Consider the following 13,565-nt stretch of genomic DNA (forward strand, 5'->3'; position numbering starts at 1 on the left):
TTGTAGTCTTAAATTTGAATTGGAAGTATCAATATGAACTCAAGAGATACTTTATGTAAAGCTATCTCTCGATATATCATTGCTCACTAAAAGAATGCGGGACTTCTTGGAGAAATGGTAGATTCTAGATCTAAGGCACAAAGTGTACAAGAATGAGCCTAGAATATATTAAATAGCAAGAAAACTATTAGAGACTTAGGAGCCAACTTGAAGCAATTCTCAAAGATGTGACACTTTGAGCTTCAAAAATAGTAATATATAGTGGATTAAAACCCTTCAAATAAATTTAAATCCATGAGTTCATTTTTTTTTTTTTTAATGGTCACTTTTGGGGATGCCTGGGTGGCTCAGTTGGTTAAGTGTCTGCCTTTGGCTCAGGTCATGATCCCAATCCTGGGATCAAGTCCCACATCCGGCTCTTTGCTCATCGGGGAGCCTGCTTCTCCCTGTGTCCCTCCCCCACTCGTGCTCTCTCTCACTCTCTTTCTCTCTCTCTCTCTGACAAATAAATAAAAATCTAAAACAAAAAAAATGGTCACTTTTGGAAAACGATAGGGAACCAATTTATTTTATGAACTGGTAAAGAGGAAATAATTATTTGTCTTGCCTTTCCTATATGAATTGTACACCCGAATAAGCAAAATAATCTATGAGGAGAGGTGTTTCCTTATAAAAGTATTTCAGCTACAAATGAAAAAAGAATTAGAATATCACTGTTTTCCAACCACCATTAAACAGCTGCTAAGACCCTAAGAGCAATAACCAGGCGTTACGTGCCTCCTGCGCTTTTTCTAGACGCTATCCATAGTCTTGTAAGGAGACTGAAACAGAAAACACAGGGGACCGAGCAGCCTGTGGAATTGCCCCCTGAGTGTGCAATCAGAAATCCCAGACTGTGGGAAACTGTGAGTCACCTGGCCTGGATTCCTCCACAAATAAACTCTAAGAAAGTGAAGGGCTAGAAGAGGAGCCTGTCGTGTAAACAGAGGCTTAAAAGATCTCCTGTTTTTATTCTTGGTGAATCAAAGTTTAATAATTTTTACTAGGTCTCTGACAGGTGGCTTCCTGTAGTCTTGTAAGATGAAGCACTTGGAGTTCTCTAGAGAGTCTGAAAAACATATACACGGGAGCCAACTATTTTTTAAAACATGCAATTGGTTTTTCTACTATCCCCCCCCCTTTTTTTTTGGACAGGTAATGAAAGCATGGGGTGCTGATGTGACGGCAGTTTGCTCCCAGGATGCCAGCGAACTTGTAAGGAAGCTCGGGGCAGATGACGTAATTGATTACAAATCTGGAAATGTGGAAGAGCAGTTGAAATCTTTAAAACCGTATGTATTAGGACAGTGTTCACATTGGGAAGTGGGAACAAGGACAATTGATCATGCAGGTCTGAATGGTTTGGTGACTTTGAAATCGCATTGGACTCTTAGAATCTATGAAAATACCCCATAAAGAGTCATTTGGGGTGGTTTCTGTCTTAATTCCAGATGTTCAGCACAGTGACGTGATGTGGTATGTATCGAGGAAAAGATTTTGCTTGCATGGTCTTTTGTTCATTTTTAAGTTCACTTGTTGGTTTGTAAGAGGTCGAAGACAAAATGGGAAGGTGTGTTCCATTCAGTGGCATCTGCCACCACAAGAGCAAATAGAGCAGTGCATGTAAATACTCGATTCACATTAAATATGCTTTCAGTGTTTGGGCCTAAGAAGGGCATCAGAGAAACAAAGGCAGTAGAAATATCGGTAATCAGAGCACTGCGGATGTTCTCAGTGCATCTGAATGCCGGCTGTGGTTTGGTTTAACGTGCCAAACAGGAGCAGACTCAGTGATTCATTCAGACCCTGTTGTTCCTGACCGTGCTTTGGGCAGAGACAGAGAGGGTGCTTATTAACCTGGTCTTCATCTAGCCAAGACAGAGCTGTAGCTGAGAACACAACTAAGGAGTGTTTGGAACGATGTTTTATTGCTGCTTTTTCAGAGGGTTTTCCCTTTTTCTGTTCGTTTTCAGAAGCCAGTTATTCCTGCCCACTTTGAATAGAAGTATACAGTTGACCCCAGAACAGCATGGAGGTTGGGGGCACTGACCCCCTTGTAGTCGAAAATCTGCATGTAACTTTTGACTTTCCCAACACTTAATTATAAGTAACCTACTGTTGACCAGAAGCCTTACCAATAACATAATCAGTCAATTAACACATATTTTGTACATTGTATATATTATATACTGCATTCTAGAGGAAAGAAAATGTTACTAAGAAAATCATAAGAGAAAATACATTTACAGTATGTGTTGTATTTATTGAAAAAAAAATCTGGGTATAAGTGGTCCTGTGCCATTCAAACCTGTTAATGGGTCAATTGTATTTTCATGGGTTTTAAAAAAATAAATAAATAAAACAAAGGGGAGTCCCCAGAACACTACCCAGCCTTTCTTAGCCAGCAGTACCCACTCCCAGCAGTGGTGTGGCGGCGCAGCCCCCAGTAGCCAGCGAATCCCTATCCCTTCAACTCTGCGGCACCTGCCCTGCAGGCAGGGTTCCAAACATGGTGCACAGATGCGATGCTGAGCAAGACACACCCCCCCACCCCGCCCCTTTCCATGGGGCTTCCATTCTAGTCAGGGAGGTGTCCGTGGTAAGTGCTCTCAAGAACACTGATCTAGGGAAAAGAGGGGAAAAAAAAATAATTGCGGGAGGATGTTTTAAAAGGGGTTTTAAGGGACACCTGGGTGGCTCAGTCAGTTAAGCATCTGCCTTCGGCTCAGGTGGGATCAAGTCCTGCGTCGGGCTCCCTGCTCAGCGGGGAGCCTACTTCTCCCTCTGCCTGCCCCCCCCGACAAATTAATAAAATCTTTTTAAAAAATCGGGGGGGGGGTAGTTTAAGAAGGCCTCTGGGGCATTGGAGCAGAAGGTTTGCAGGGCAAGCCAGGAGAATGGTTTTTTTTTTTTTTTTTTTTTGGTCCCCTGATGCATGCCTCCACCTGGAACAGTGTAGTAATGTATGGTAGGTGCTCAATAAAAATTTGTTTAATGCGTGATTGAGGGAATCTAGGAGAAGAGCACTTGTTCAGGTCGAGATAACAGCAAGTATAAAGCCCCCGTGGCAGGAACACGCTTGATATATTTGAGGAATCCCACTGTCCCTTGCAGAGATGTCGTCAGCTACTTCCTGCCGGTGCATCAGGACCCCGGTCTCTCTGGGCCTCTGACAGCTGGCTTCTAGATAGTGGAGTTTCGGTTCATCGCCTGTCTTCTGCTTCTAGGAATGGCAGCATGAGGCTGAGGCCGAGGGCAACCCATTCCCCTCTATCTACCTTAAGTTTTATGCAGGTCTGGAATTTGTCACCAGAGAACGGAGACCCTGACCGATGGAAATCTGGAGCATACTCAGGCTGGCCCCCAGAAGTATGCTACAGTTTGCCCCTCTGCCTCTCTTGCCATGGTCTTGCTGCTTTTCTCACCCTTTTCTGGTAGGGGAATCTCTCTAGCTTGCAGATGCCAGGCTGTTACTTTTATTTATTTTTGACCATTTTAGTTGATCTTTGTAAACTTTTCCTAGAGTTTGGTCTCTGAATCCAAGAAAGAATACATTTATTTCTCCTTTCCAATAGCAGCTTTTTAGATGTGAATCTTAGAATTTTACAGTAGGAAGGGGCTTTGAAATCCTTCGGTTCAACTTGGTCATGTTTTCATTGAGAAACTAAGGGGCAGGGGCCTCAGGAATTTTTGCATGCTCAAGGTCACACCACTTAGGCGTTAGTGGGAGACCTGAGTCTACAGCCTGTGTCTGGACTCTCTTTCAGGCAGTGTCTGTTCTAGAATACCAGGCTGCCTGCCTCTAAGTTCTATTTAAATTAAGTATCATCATGTTTGTTTGCTCAAAACTTGGGAATGAAGTAGAAAAAAATTCATTAAAATAATTTTCTGTTCTTTTCTAATGAGAAGAGTAGTCATCAAGTAAGGTCGTTCTCCTTTCCTTCAGTTTTTATCTTTCTTCAGTTTGGTCCCATGAAAGGCAGGCTCAAGATCCACAAATTTGGCCAAAGCTGGCTTTAGAAGCTTTGATGTTTGACTTCATCCACATGAATTTAGAAGGGAAAAAGGAATTACCAAAACAAAATTCATTTATTAACTTGCTTAACTGATAAGCATGCATTTTCTAAATAGATATTTGTTTATGGAAGTATTTAAAAGCGTTCTTGGGTTTTATCACCTATAAGTAGAATGCAGTGATTACAGCAGGTTTAGGTTAGATTTAAGGAGTTGCGTGTCTCAGTTCCTGTAGATACCATAGGACCGGTTAAGAGTCCATAGCATGTTAGAGCAGAATTGACGACTGAGAGCAGATTGCTGATTTCTCTATATGTTGTCCTGATGCTGTGGGTGAAGCCAAAAAGTAGGAGTAAATTCCAGATGAAGAGGATGCTTCTATAAGCAGTTCTGGTAACAGAGGGAATAAAAGCAAATCACTCTATGGGTGAAAAGCTTTTATACTTTTCTTTTAAGTATTCAAGTGCACTGAAGAATACTTTGACTTATATTGGATGGATAGGTTTGCAATTCTCCATAAAGCTTAGGTCAGGGTTTCTCAACCTTGGCAAGCTTGGTTTCTGAACTGTGGACATTTTGGACTAGACAGTTTTTTGTTGTGAGGAGCTATTCTGTGTATAAACATCATCCCTGACTTCTAGGTGCCAGTCGTTTCTTCCCACCACCTCCCGCAATTGTGACAACTAAAAATGTCTCTAGACATTGCCTAATATGTCCCCGGGGGGTCAAAATTGCCCTTGGTTGAGAATTAGAGAGAATTGCCCTTGGTTGAGAATTAGTATTAGAAAAATGATACGATTTTAGGACCATAAAATGAGTCACATTTGACCTATTTTGGAGAAAAGCCAGAGTGGGTGAGTTCGGGGTGCTCTTTTCTCCTTTGTCAAAGCAGCCACCCCTCTGCTGGATGGCATGGTGCAGCGTGGTTTGTGAGCGGTCATTGAAATAAACCCGATCCATGGCTCGATGGGAAGGAAAGGGGATTGGAGCTGTATGTAAAGACGGACAGGGATATTTTGTTTTTTTTTATCTCTCCAGGTTTGATTTCATTCTTGATAATGTTGGTGGATCCACTGAAACATGGGCTCTAAATTTTCTCAAGAAATGGTCAGGAGCCACATATGTGACTTTGGTGACCCCCTTTCTCCTGAACATGGACCGATTGGGCATCGCAGACGGCATGCTGCAGACAGGAGTCACCGTGGGTTCTAAGGCATTGAAGGTAGGGAGGAGAGGCTTGGTTGGTGAGAGCAAGCAGGTGCCTCCTGCTTCTGGAAATTGGTTTCCACCTAGTCAGTTTCTTTTGTCTCGGAGGCAGCATGGCACAGTGACAGCAGTGTGGACTCTGGAGTCCCACACTGACCAGATTCAAATTCTGGTCTCCACTTAATAGCTGTGTAACTTGCAGGTTACTTAATGTCACTAAACCCCAATATCTTTACGTATAAGATGAAACTAATAGGATATCTTCCTTACTGCAGGTTGTACGGATTAGATGAGGTAATCCATGTAAAGAATTTGGTATTATGCCTAGTACATAAAACTTGCTAAATGTTCAACTTTATTATTAGCAGTTACCTTTCTTGATTCCATCAGATATACCCTCTGCGTCCTTCTTGCCTATCGCTGATGGTCTTCTCTCTGTTTCACCAGTCTTTTCTTTTCTTTTTTTTTTTTTTTTTTAAAGATTTTATTTATTTAGCAGAGAGAGAGACAGCCAGCGAGAGAGGGAACACAGGCAGGGGCAGTGGGAGAGGAAGAAGCAGGCTCCCAGCAGAGGAGCCCGATGCGGGGCTCGATCCCAGGACTCCAGGATCACGCCCTGAGCCAAAGGCAGACGCTTAACGACTGAGCCACCCAGTCGCCCCTCTGTTTCACCAGTCTTAACACACACAGGCTCTTCTATGTGAGGGTGGAAGCTTTATTAAGACAGTATAGAGCTGGTTGTTTTCATGGTAGTAGTATTGGAATATGCCGGTGATTTCTAGCCCGGGGCCTTCAGACCTGTAGAGGTCCATGGGCATTTTTTGAATTTCAGATACTTGAAGGAAATTGTGTTCTTACTTTAGAAAGACCACGAAGGCAAATAGAACCATCATGTTTTTTCTAGAATTATATCAACTTGTCCTAACACCGCACATCCCATGTGAATCAGATACTCTAGCTGTTGATGGCATTCTGGGCATTTCTGAGACTGAATTAGTCTGCCTGCTCTGCTAACTGGGGCTACTGTTACCAGAGCCATAAGAAGCTACATCGCCCAGCCGAACAAAGGCAGTGTGTGGTGGGCCCCAGGACGAGCGCACGGCAGCCATAGCCGCAGGGCTGACGGCAGAGCCTGCGCGTGAGCTCTCTACTTAACACCACCGCCTGTTGTCCTCCCGGTGGGGACAGGCTTAGATATTTCATGTTATCCACTCTTGGTAATCCTAGATCATTGGCTTGAAATCTATTAATGTTAAAATGGTATAAGTGATAGGCAAAAAAAAAAAAAAAAGATAAATTCAATTTTTTTAATTAGACAAAATACCTCACACTCCGGAAAAAGACGGTGGATGTTTCCTCAGTGGGTGAAAAGGTCGTGAGTCATTATGCCAAGCTAACCAACACTGACCCGTACGTATGGAATGAATGGCTCAGTGATTAGCTGCTGCTTCTAGAAATTATATTTGGGACTTTTTTGAGTGTGAAATTTAGGACTTTGGCCTCTTGAATTCCCTGAGCTAACTACATACTCAGCGGGCCGTGACAGTGGCGACCATACTCCATTCTTAGGAAGTGTGCATGTTACTAGTGGTGAACAAACCAGGCCCTGTACTCGTAGTTCTTTATTTTCATCTGATTCAGGCGGCAACCGGAAACAGTGTCCACAGGGTCCTTTGGGGTGGAGAAAGAAGTCTTAGCTGTCCTTTGTCTCTTCTTTCTCTTTTCGGAAAACCCAGGCTTTCCAAGTGCTTCAAAATATAAGTTTAACTTTTCTTTAAGATTTCGCAGTTTGTACTTCAGTGAGACCTCTTACAAGGTAACCTTCTGAGTTGTCCTCTGAGAGTAAAACAGGCATCTTCTCTTTCCTCCTACTTGAAAGAGGATAGTGGTAATCTCATGTGAAAACCTTTTAAGTAGTTTCTGATGTCTTTCTGAGAATGTGCACAGTTAAAGCCTCATTGTAATGCTCCAGACTCCTGCCTGCTTTGGCTTACTTTCTCCTGTAATGGCCTGGAAAAAATACACAGGCCCTTTAGAGCAGAGTATAAAAATTCTGCTGTTGCCAACCAGAAAGTTTCACTTTACAGGGCAACATGCTATAAAGAATTATAGACATGGCATTTTTGACCATTGCTGTTCTTTTCTTTAAAACCCTAAACAGTAACCAGAATGTTTTAATTGTCTGAGGCTGGGCCTTAGGGAGAAGTACACGGACAGATCTTTTGTGATTGTAATTAACCGGGCCTGCTGTAAGCTTGGGACGCCTCAGTGCCTTCAAATGGTGCTTTTTTTCCTTTTGTTTTTTAACTTCATTTGCCCAGAGCAGTGCTCCCCAACTTCTTTCATGCTATGACACCCATAGAAAATTGTTCATGTTTGAATAGATGTTGAGGCCGTTTTGGGCGAAGAGCAAACTACCTGGAGACTTATGCCAGCCCAGGCTCTGCCTTACTACCCTGAGGGCTGAGGGCACTCAACCTCCTCATACCTATTCTAGGGTGAGATTGGCTCTGTTTGCAGCTGTGGTCCTGGCATAATTATCAATGATGACTCATTTAACTCTTAGAATTGTTCCAGGTTAGATAATAAATTACAGGGTCACGCATCCAAACCAGTAAGCCATTCCTGACACAGTCATTGCAAAGCTCTGCCCAGACAGCAGCTTGGTTTGTCTGTCTATAGTCCGAAACTCCGATTTGCTATGGCCCCAACCTTTCCTCAATAAAGTTTGCTTTCAGCACTAGGTAAGTATCTATTGAATAATAAGTATAAATATTTATACGGATGATACTTTCTATGTATTAGGCACTTTGCATTCATTCTCATTTAATCCTTCCAGCAACCCTGTGAGCAAGGTAGTGGTATCACCATTCTTCAGGTCAGGAAACTGGCTGCAAGAGGTGGCTTGACCTCAACAACACAGCTGTTAAGTGCCTGAGCTAGAGCAGCAGGGCAGTTCCATTGCACTTGACCACTTAATGCCCTTGACAAGCACACTGAGGGATTGTGAGACAGGCAGGTGCAGGGAGGCAGGCCGCCTGGTACTGGCTAACCGCATACTACCTCTGGACAGCTCCCATCTGGTGAAGTTTAGTTGGGCAGGTCACTGAGGTATGTATCCTAGAGAACCGCAGTTCAGTTGTTTTGATAATGGCCTACCCTACCTTTGACAGAAAAACTGTCAATTAAAAGTGGGTATGGCATGGGCGCCTGGGTGGCACAGCAGTTGAGTGTCTGCCTTCGGCTCAGGGCGTGATCCCGGCGTTCTGGGATTGAGCCCCACATCAGGCTCCTCCGCTAGGAGCCTGCTGCTTCCTCTCCCACTCCCCCTGCTTGTGTTCCCTCTCTCGCTGGCTGTCTCTCTGTCGAATAAATAAATAAAATCTTTAAAAAAAAAAAAAAGTGGGTGTGGCAGTAAAGTGGTCCTGAACCCTCTTGGTAGATTTTTGCTTATTTTTATTTGGGGACATATCATCCCATAGTAGATTTGGTGGCTTGGGACTTGTTATAACTGTAGGACGAAGACCCAACCATGATGCATAAGAACTTTACACTGTGTTTTGCCCTTAAAGCTACTCTATTCTAAGGAAAAAAAAAAAAATCTGTGATTGGATTTCTTGTCTAAGATCATATTTTGGTGCTGTACTGCCCCCTAAGCCTTCTTGAATTAGGTTTAAAAGCTCTTCTGGGGGCGCCTGGGTGGCACAGCGGTTAAGCGTCTGCCTTCGGCTCAGGGCGTGATCCTGGCGTTATGGGATCGAGCCCCACGTCAGGCTCCTCCGCTATGAGCCTGCTTCTTCCTCTCCCACTCCCCCTGCTTGTGTTCCCTCTCTCGCTGGCTGTCTTTATCTCTGTTGAATAAATAAATAAAATCTTTAAAAAAAAAAAAAAGCTCTTCTGTGGCCCCTCTGAGCTTCATTAAAACCCTAGGAGAGAAAGCCTAGAGGTCTCACCTCTAATTTCTCCTAGGGAAGAAATTGAGTGTGTGAGACTATTTAGACGCTCTTTTTAAGGACAGCTTTCCTATGCTTATTTGCTCATCATTCACAATTTGGTAAAAAAATTCTTAGTTCACGTGGATATATTTTTGTTCATTCATTAATTTATTAAATACTTAATGGAGCACCCACTCTCTGTTGGTCCCTGTGCTGAGGTGTTGGGCGTACAGCTCCTTGATTCATAATGAATAGGAAATCGGTTTGTCTGTCTTAGTCGTCCAGAAAAATACTTGTCCCCTAAATTTGTATTCAGTGAGATTTTTATCCTTTCCTATATTTGAATGTGTTTTCTTCTTTTTAGCATTTCTGGCAAGGAGTCCATTATCGCTGGGCCTTTTTCATGGCCAGTGGTGTGTATCTAGATGACATTGCGAAACTGGTGGATGAGGGAAAGGTAAGTGCGGCCCCTCAGATTGCTAGAGCATCCCCTGGAATCTTGGCCACCCGCCTACCAAGCCTAGTCCGTGGGAGCTCCCTGGGGGCAGGTGTGGTCAGTACACATGCTGCTTTCCACGGCCAAGTTTAAGTGCTGTATTTTGGTCTGTCTCCATGGGAATCCTAGACCTAGACTGCTACATCTGAAAAAGTGCCGACACCATCTGGTTCAGCCCTCTTAGTTTATAGGCGAAGAGGCAGGTCCGGAGAGGTTATGTGATTTTCTCAAACACACTTAGACGGTTAGCAGAGCTGGAATTTACAGCTAGGTTGCTAATATTTTGGTAACGATCCTGAAAAGAAGGCACCAGAAAGGTCATCTCTGCACAAAGGTAGGGGCACACTTGTGAGTTTACAGTAGAACTGTTCTGGAGCGTCTGGAGTCCAAGGGTAAGGCTGCTCTGGGGGGAAACAGATTTCCAGATGAGTCCGGTGAGCAAATACTGTGGAATCTCAGCTCTAACAGCACTGGACTAGAAGTCAGGTCCCCAGGTCTCCTGTTCCCCAGCTAGTGTAACACACTTGGAGGGCAGATAATGGTGCGTCTGAGGTATGTCTGAGAGGGTCAGTGGGTGGGACGCCGGTGAGGACTGATGGAGATTTTGTTGGGGACAGCTGGTCGGTGTTTCTGACGGCCCGCGTCTGTCCTGCACGGACTCCGTGGCGAAGGGACTGCTGCTTGTAGTTGGATCATCCCTTCTTGGGTGTCAGAAGGCCTTTCAGACCACTGTTTATTTTGGTTTTTACATGGTCTTAACAGCCCTGACATTCAGTCTCTGGAAGAATAACTGGACAGAAAATTCCTATCCTGGTGCTCATGTTTATGATTTTATAAAGAGACTATATGAAATTATAGGGTAGAGACCCTTATATACCCTAGAGGGTTGCATGAAGTCATAGGTAAAATGATTTTCATTGTTTACAGAGGAGAAAACAGGCTCAGAGAGAGAAAGGGACGTGTTCAGGTTTGCAGAAGTGGGACCAGGATGCGTACTTCCTGACTCCCGGTCCTGCGCTTTTCCCTCTCCATCATTCAGCTGCATCCTTAGTGCTGGAGGCTGATCCTTGACTTCAGCTTAAGTTGTCTTGTCTTTGTCATTTTACAAAAGGCAGGGAAAGGGGATGGAGGAGGCCAGCTTTGCCACTGTGTGATCTACGCTGGGCCACTTGGAAAGAGCCCCTTGAGATGGGTTTCTTGTGTTGGCACCTGCCCCTTGCTGGCTCATTTCATACTTCCACTCTGATTTTGAAAAGGAATGTCTTTAGGACCTACTGGCTGCTTTTTGTGCATTTAGGTTTTTTTAATTGTTACACCACAGAACTATATTATAGAAAATGGCCTGCTACTGTTTCCCAGATTTTGTGGTTTCAAGTTTGTGTGCCTTTTGTCGGACTTCTAAGTTTTAATGAGTACTGGGTAGATGGTCTCAGCCTTATTGTGACTGTATGTAAGTGCCTCTTTAGGGTTCTTCTCACCTCCCATGGGGTGCTTATTTTATTTCCAGGAAGAAGGAAGTGAACTGTCGTTAAATAACGTGGCCCATAGTTTTAGACGCTCTTCCATGTGATTGGAGCCCCCTTGTTAGAAACGTCCCCATCCTCCAGAAGCACACTGTATAATTGTGCTCATCCCGATATCGGCTCCAGGCTGTCCGTGTGCTTACCATTGCTCTTTTGTATTCAAAATATTGTGACTCTCTCTACCTGGAAATTACTGTTTATGCAACAGAGAAGAGAGGAGACTTGTGTATATGTAACTATTAAATTTGGCAGATAACTGGTAGAATGGCTAAAAGAGGACAAGGTAAAAATAAAGATGCCCTTGGTGTGTCCTCAGACGAGGGCGAATGAGGAAATACGCTTTTGGCCTTTGATTTTTCTCTCTCCTGACCAGGGTTATTTGGGCTCGGGAGTCCTTTCTGACAGTGAAGTCCCCTTTCTGGGACTGTGGAAGTTGGTGTGTGACATTGGGTGCTATGTATGATAAGGCCAGCTGTCTTCACATGTGTCCTGCATATTCTGGGTGTGGGAAGGTGCCTGTCCTCGCTGGGAAGTTCTAGCAGATGACAGAGCACATCAGCTTCTCTGGTGTGTGGCTCGTAGGGATTATCAAATTGGACGAGGACATTGAGATCCCTGCCAGCTTTGGCTAAGTGTTTGGTGAATCTAACAGGTACCTGATAGAGGAGCTCTGTTTATTTCTTGACAGTGTGAAGCCATGAACCAAAAGAATCTGCTCTTCTGAAATACTTTAAGGTTCAAAATCCAAAAGGTAGGAAAAGTTATTTCCTGAAATCTTTCTTTGACTCGTGTCCATCCATCACCAAGCTTGTCCTTGTCAGACACAAGCACTGTTACCAATTTCTTGGGTATTCCTGAGATGTTCTGTGTATCAGTAGGGTGATAGAATGATTTATAATGATCACACTGAGTGTAATGGCCTGCTATGAAAATTGTGCCTTTTCCCTATAGTTATTTTTGCATTTTTTTCCTAAGCACAATAAACATTTGTCTTTATACTATGTAGCAAACTTTTTTGAGTTAGCATATGCAAAGATTAGAAACAGGAAAACCTAGCACATGTCTAGTTTACTCACCCCCCGCACCCCCATCCTGCCCTTGTGTCTCATCATGGAGATAGAGGCCCCATGAGATTAAGTGACATGTTCAAGAGCTCGGGTTTCTTGACCTCTAGGGCAGTCCCTTCACCACCATTTCTATCTTTAAGATGGAGGCAGTTATAGTGAAAAAAAAATCCCTCATACAACCTTCATTGTTTTTTGCTTGCTTAACTAGTCATCTAAACATTTAGAAAGGTGGGGTTTGAATTCTATCTACAGAAATCTTCGTGTATTTTTCAGTGTCTTCCAGGCCTGAGAGGAGGTGGGCAGGCAGATTTTTTGGACTATAGTCAGCTCCCAATAAGAATGAGTGCGCTTTGAGGGAAGATACATGCTCCTGCCTGCTTGTGTGTGCACGTGTCCCTTTCCTATTGCTGCTGTAACAACTTGCCATAAATGTGGTGGCTTGAAACCACACAAACTTACTGTCTTCTAGTTCTGGAGGCCTGAAGTCTAAAATGGGTCAGCAGGCCTGCGTTTCTTCTGGGGGTGGGCTGTAGGGGAGAATCTGTTCCCCAGCCTTCTTCAGCTTCTGGAGACCACCTGTATTTCTCGGTTCGGTCTTGAATCACTTTGACCTCAGCTTCCATCATCCTGTCTCCCTCGGACGAACTGTCCCGCCTCCCTCTTCTAATGACCCTCCTGATTACACTGGGCCCATCCGGGTAATCCTGCCCATCTCCAGATCCTGAACTTCATCATGTCTGTGGAGCCCCTTTTGCCCTGTAAGTTATCATATTCACAGGTTTGGGGATTAGACTGGACATCTCTGGGAGCCATTCTTCTGCCTACCACAATGCATAAAGTATACCGAAAGATATGAAAAAAACGTGAGATATTGGTTGTCCTGGAGTAGAATTAGATGGCTGGGCATCAAGTATGGGGGGGAGATTTTTCTTTGAAACCCTTTCCTCTTTTCAAGTATGGTTTTCTGTACACATATATTCTTCACGTAATTATTAAAGCCTTTGATGTCATGTTCTTAACATTCACAGGTCTGTTTAAGATCCTAGGTGACCAGCCAAGCTTCTTGGTTGAGCGATGATAGAGGTGACCTCTATTTCTTTATTTTAGCCAGTATCAGGATAGTTCCAATGTAACTTTTTTGAATTTAATTTAAAACATTTACTGAGGGCCCACGAGTGCTCTGCTTTGCCTAATAGGGTGAAAGATGTGGAAAGATGGGTTGGCCACGTTGAGTTAGCTTCTGAGCGGTGACGTCCACTAGAACTTTGTGCAGTAATTAAAATGT

The 13,565-nt window shown here is 43.8% G+C and overlaps 1 protein-coding gene across 1 annotated transcript in view; it reads left to right on the forward strand.

The window, feature by feature from the left end:
- The window catches only part of RTN4IP1 (reticulon 4 interacting protein 1), a 51,355-nt gene that overhangs the window by 26,087 nt on the left and 11,703 nt on the right, over positions 1-13,565 (forward strand). Inside the window, exons 6-8 of the mRNA XM_026511712.4 lie at positions 1,195-1,331; positions 5,092-5,275; positions 9,559-9,651. Coding sequence (XP_026367497.2) covers positions 1,195-1,331; positions 5,092-5,275; positions 9,559-9,651 — 414 coding nt within the window. The remainder of the gene's footprint in view (positions 1-1,194; positions 1,332-5,091; positions 5,276-9,558; positions 9,652-13,565) is intronic.

The sequence above is a fragment of the Ursus arctos genome, unplaced genomic scaffold, assembly GCF_023065955.2.
Source record: "Ursus arctos isolate Adak ecotype North America unplaced genomic scaffold, UrsArc2.0 scaffold_13, whole genome shotgun sequence".
Lineage (NCBI taxonomy): Eukaryota > Metazoa > Chordata > Mammalia > Carnivora > Ursidae > Ursus > Ursus arctos.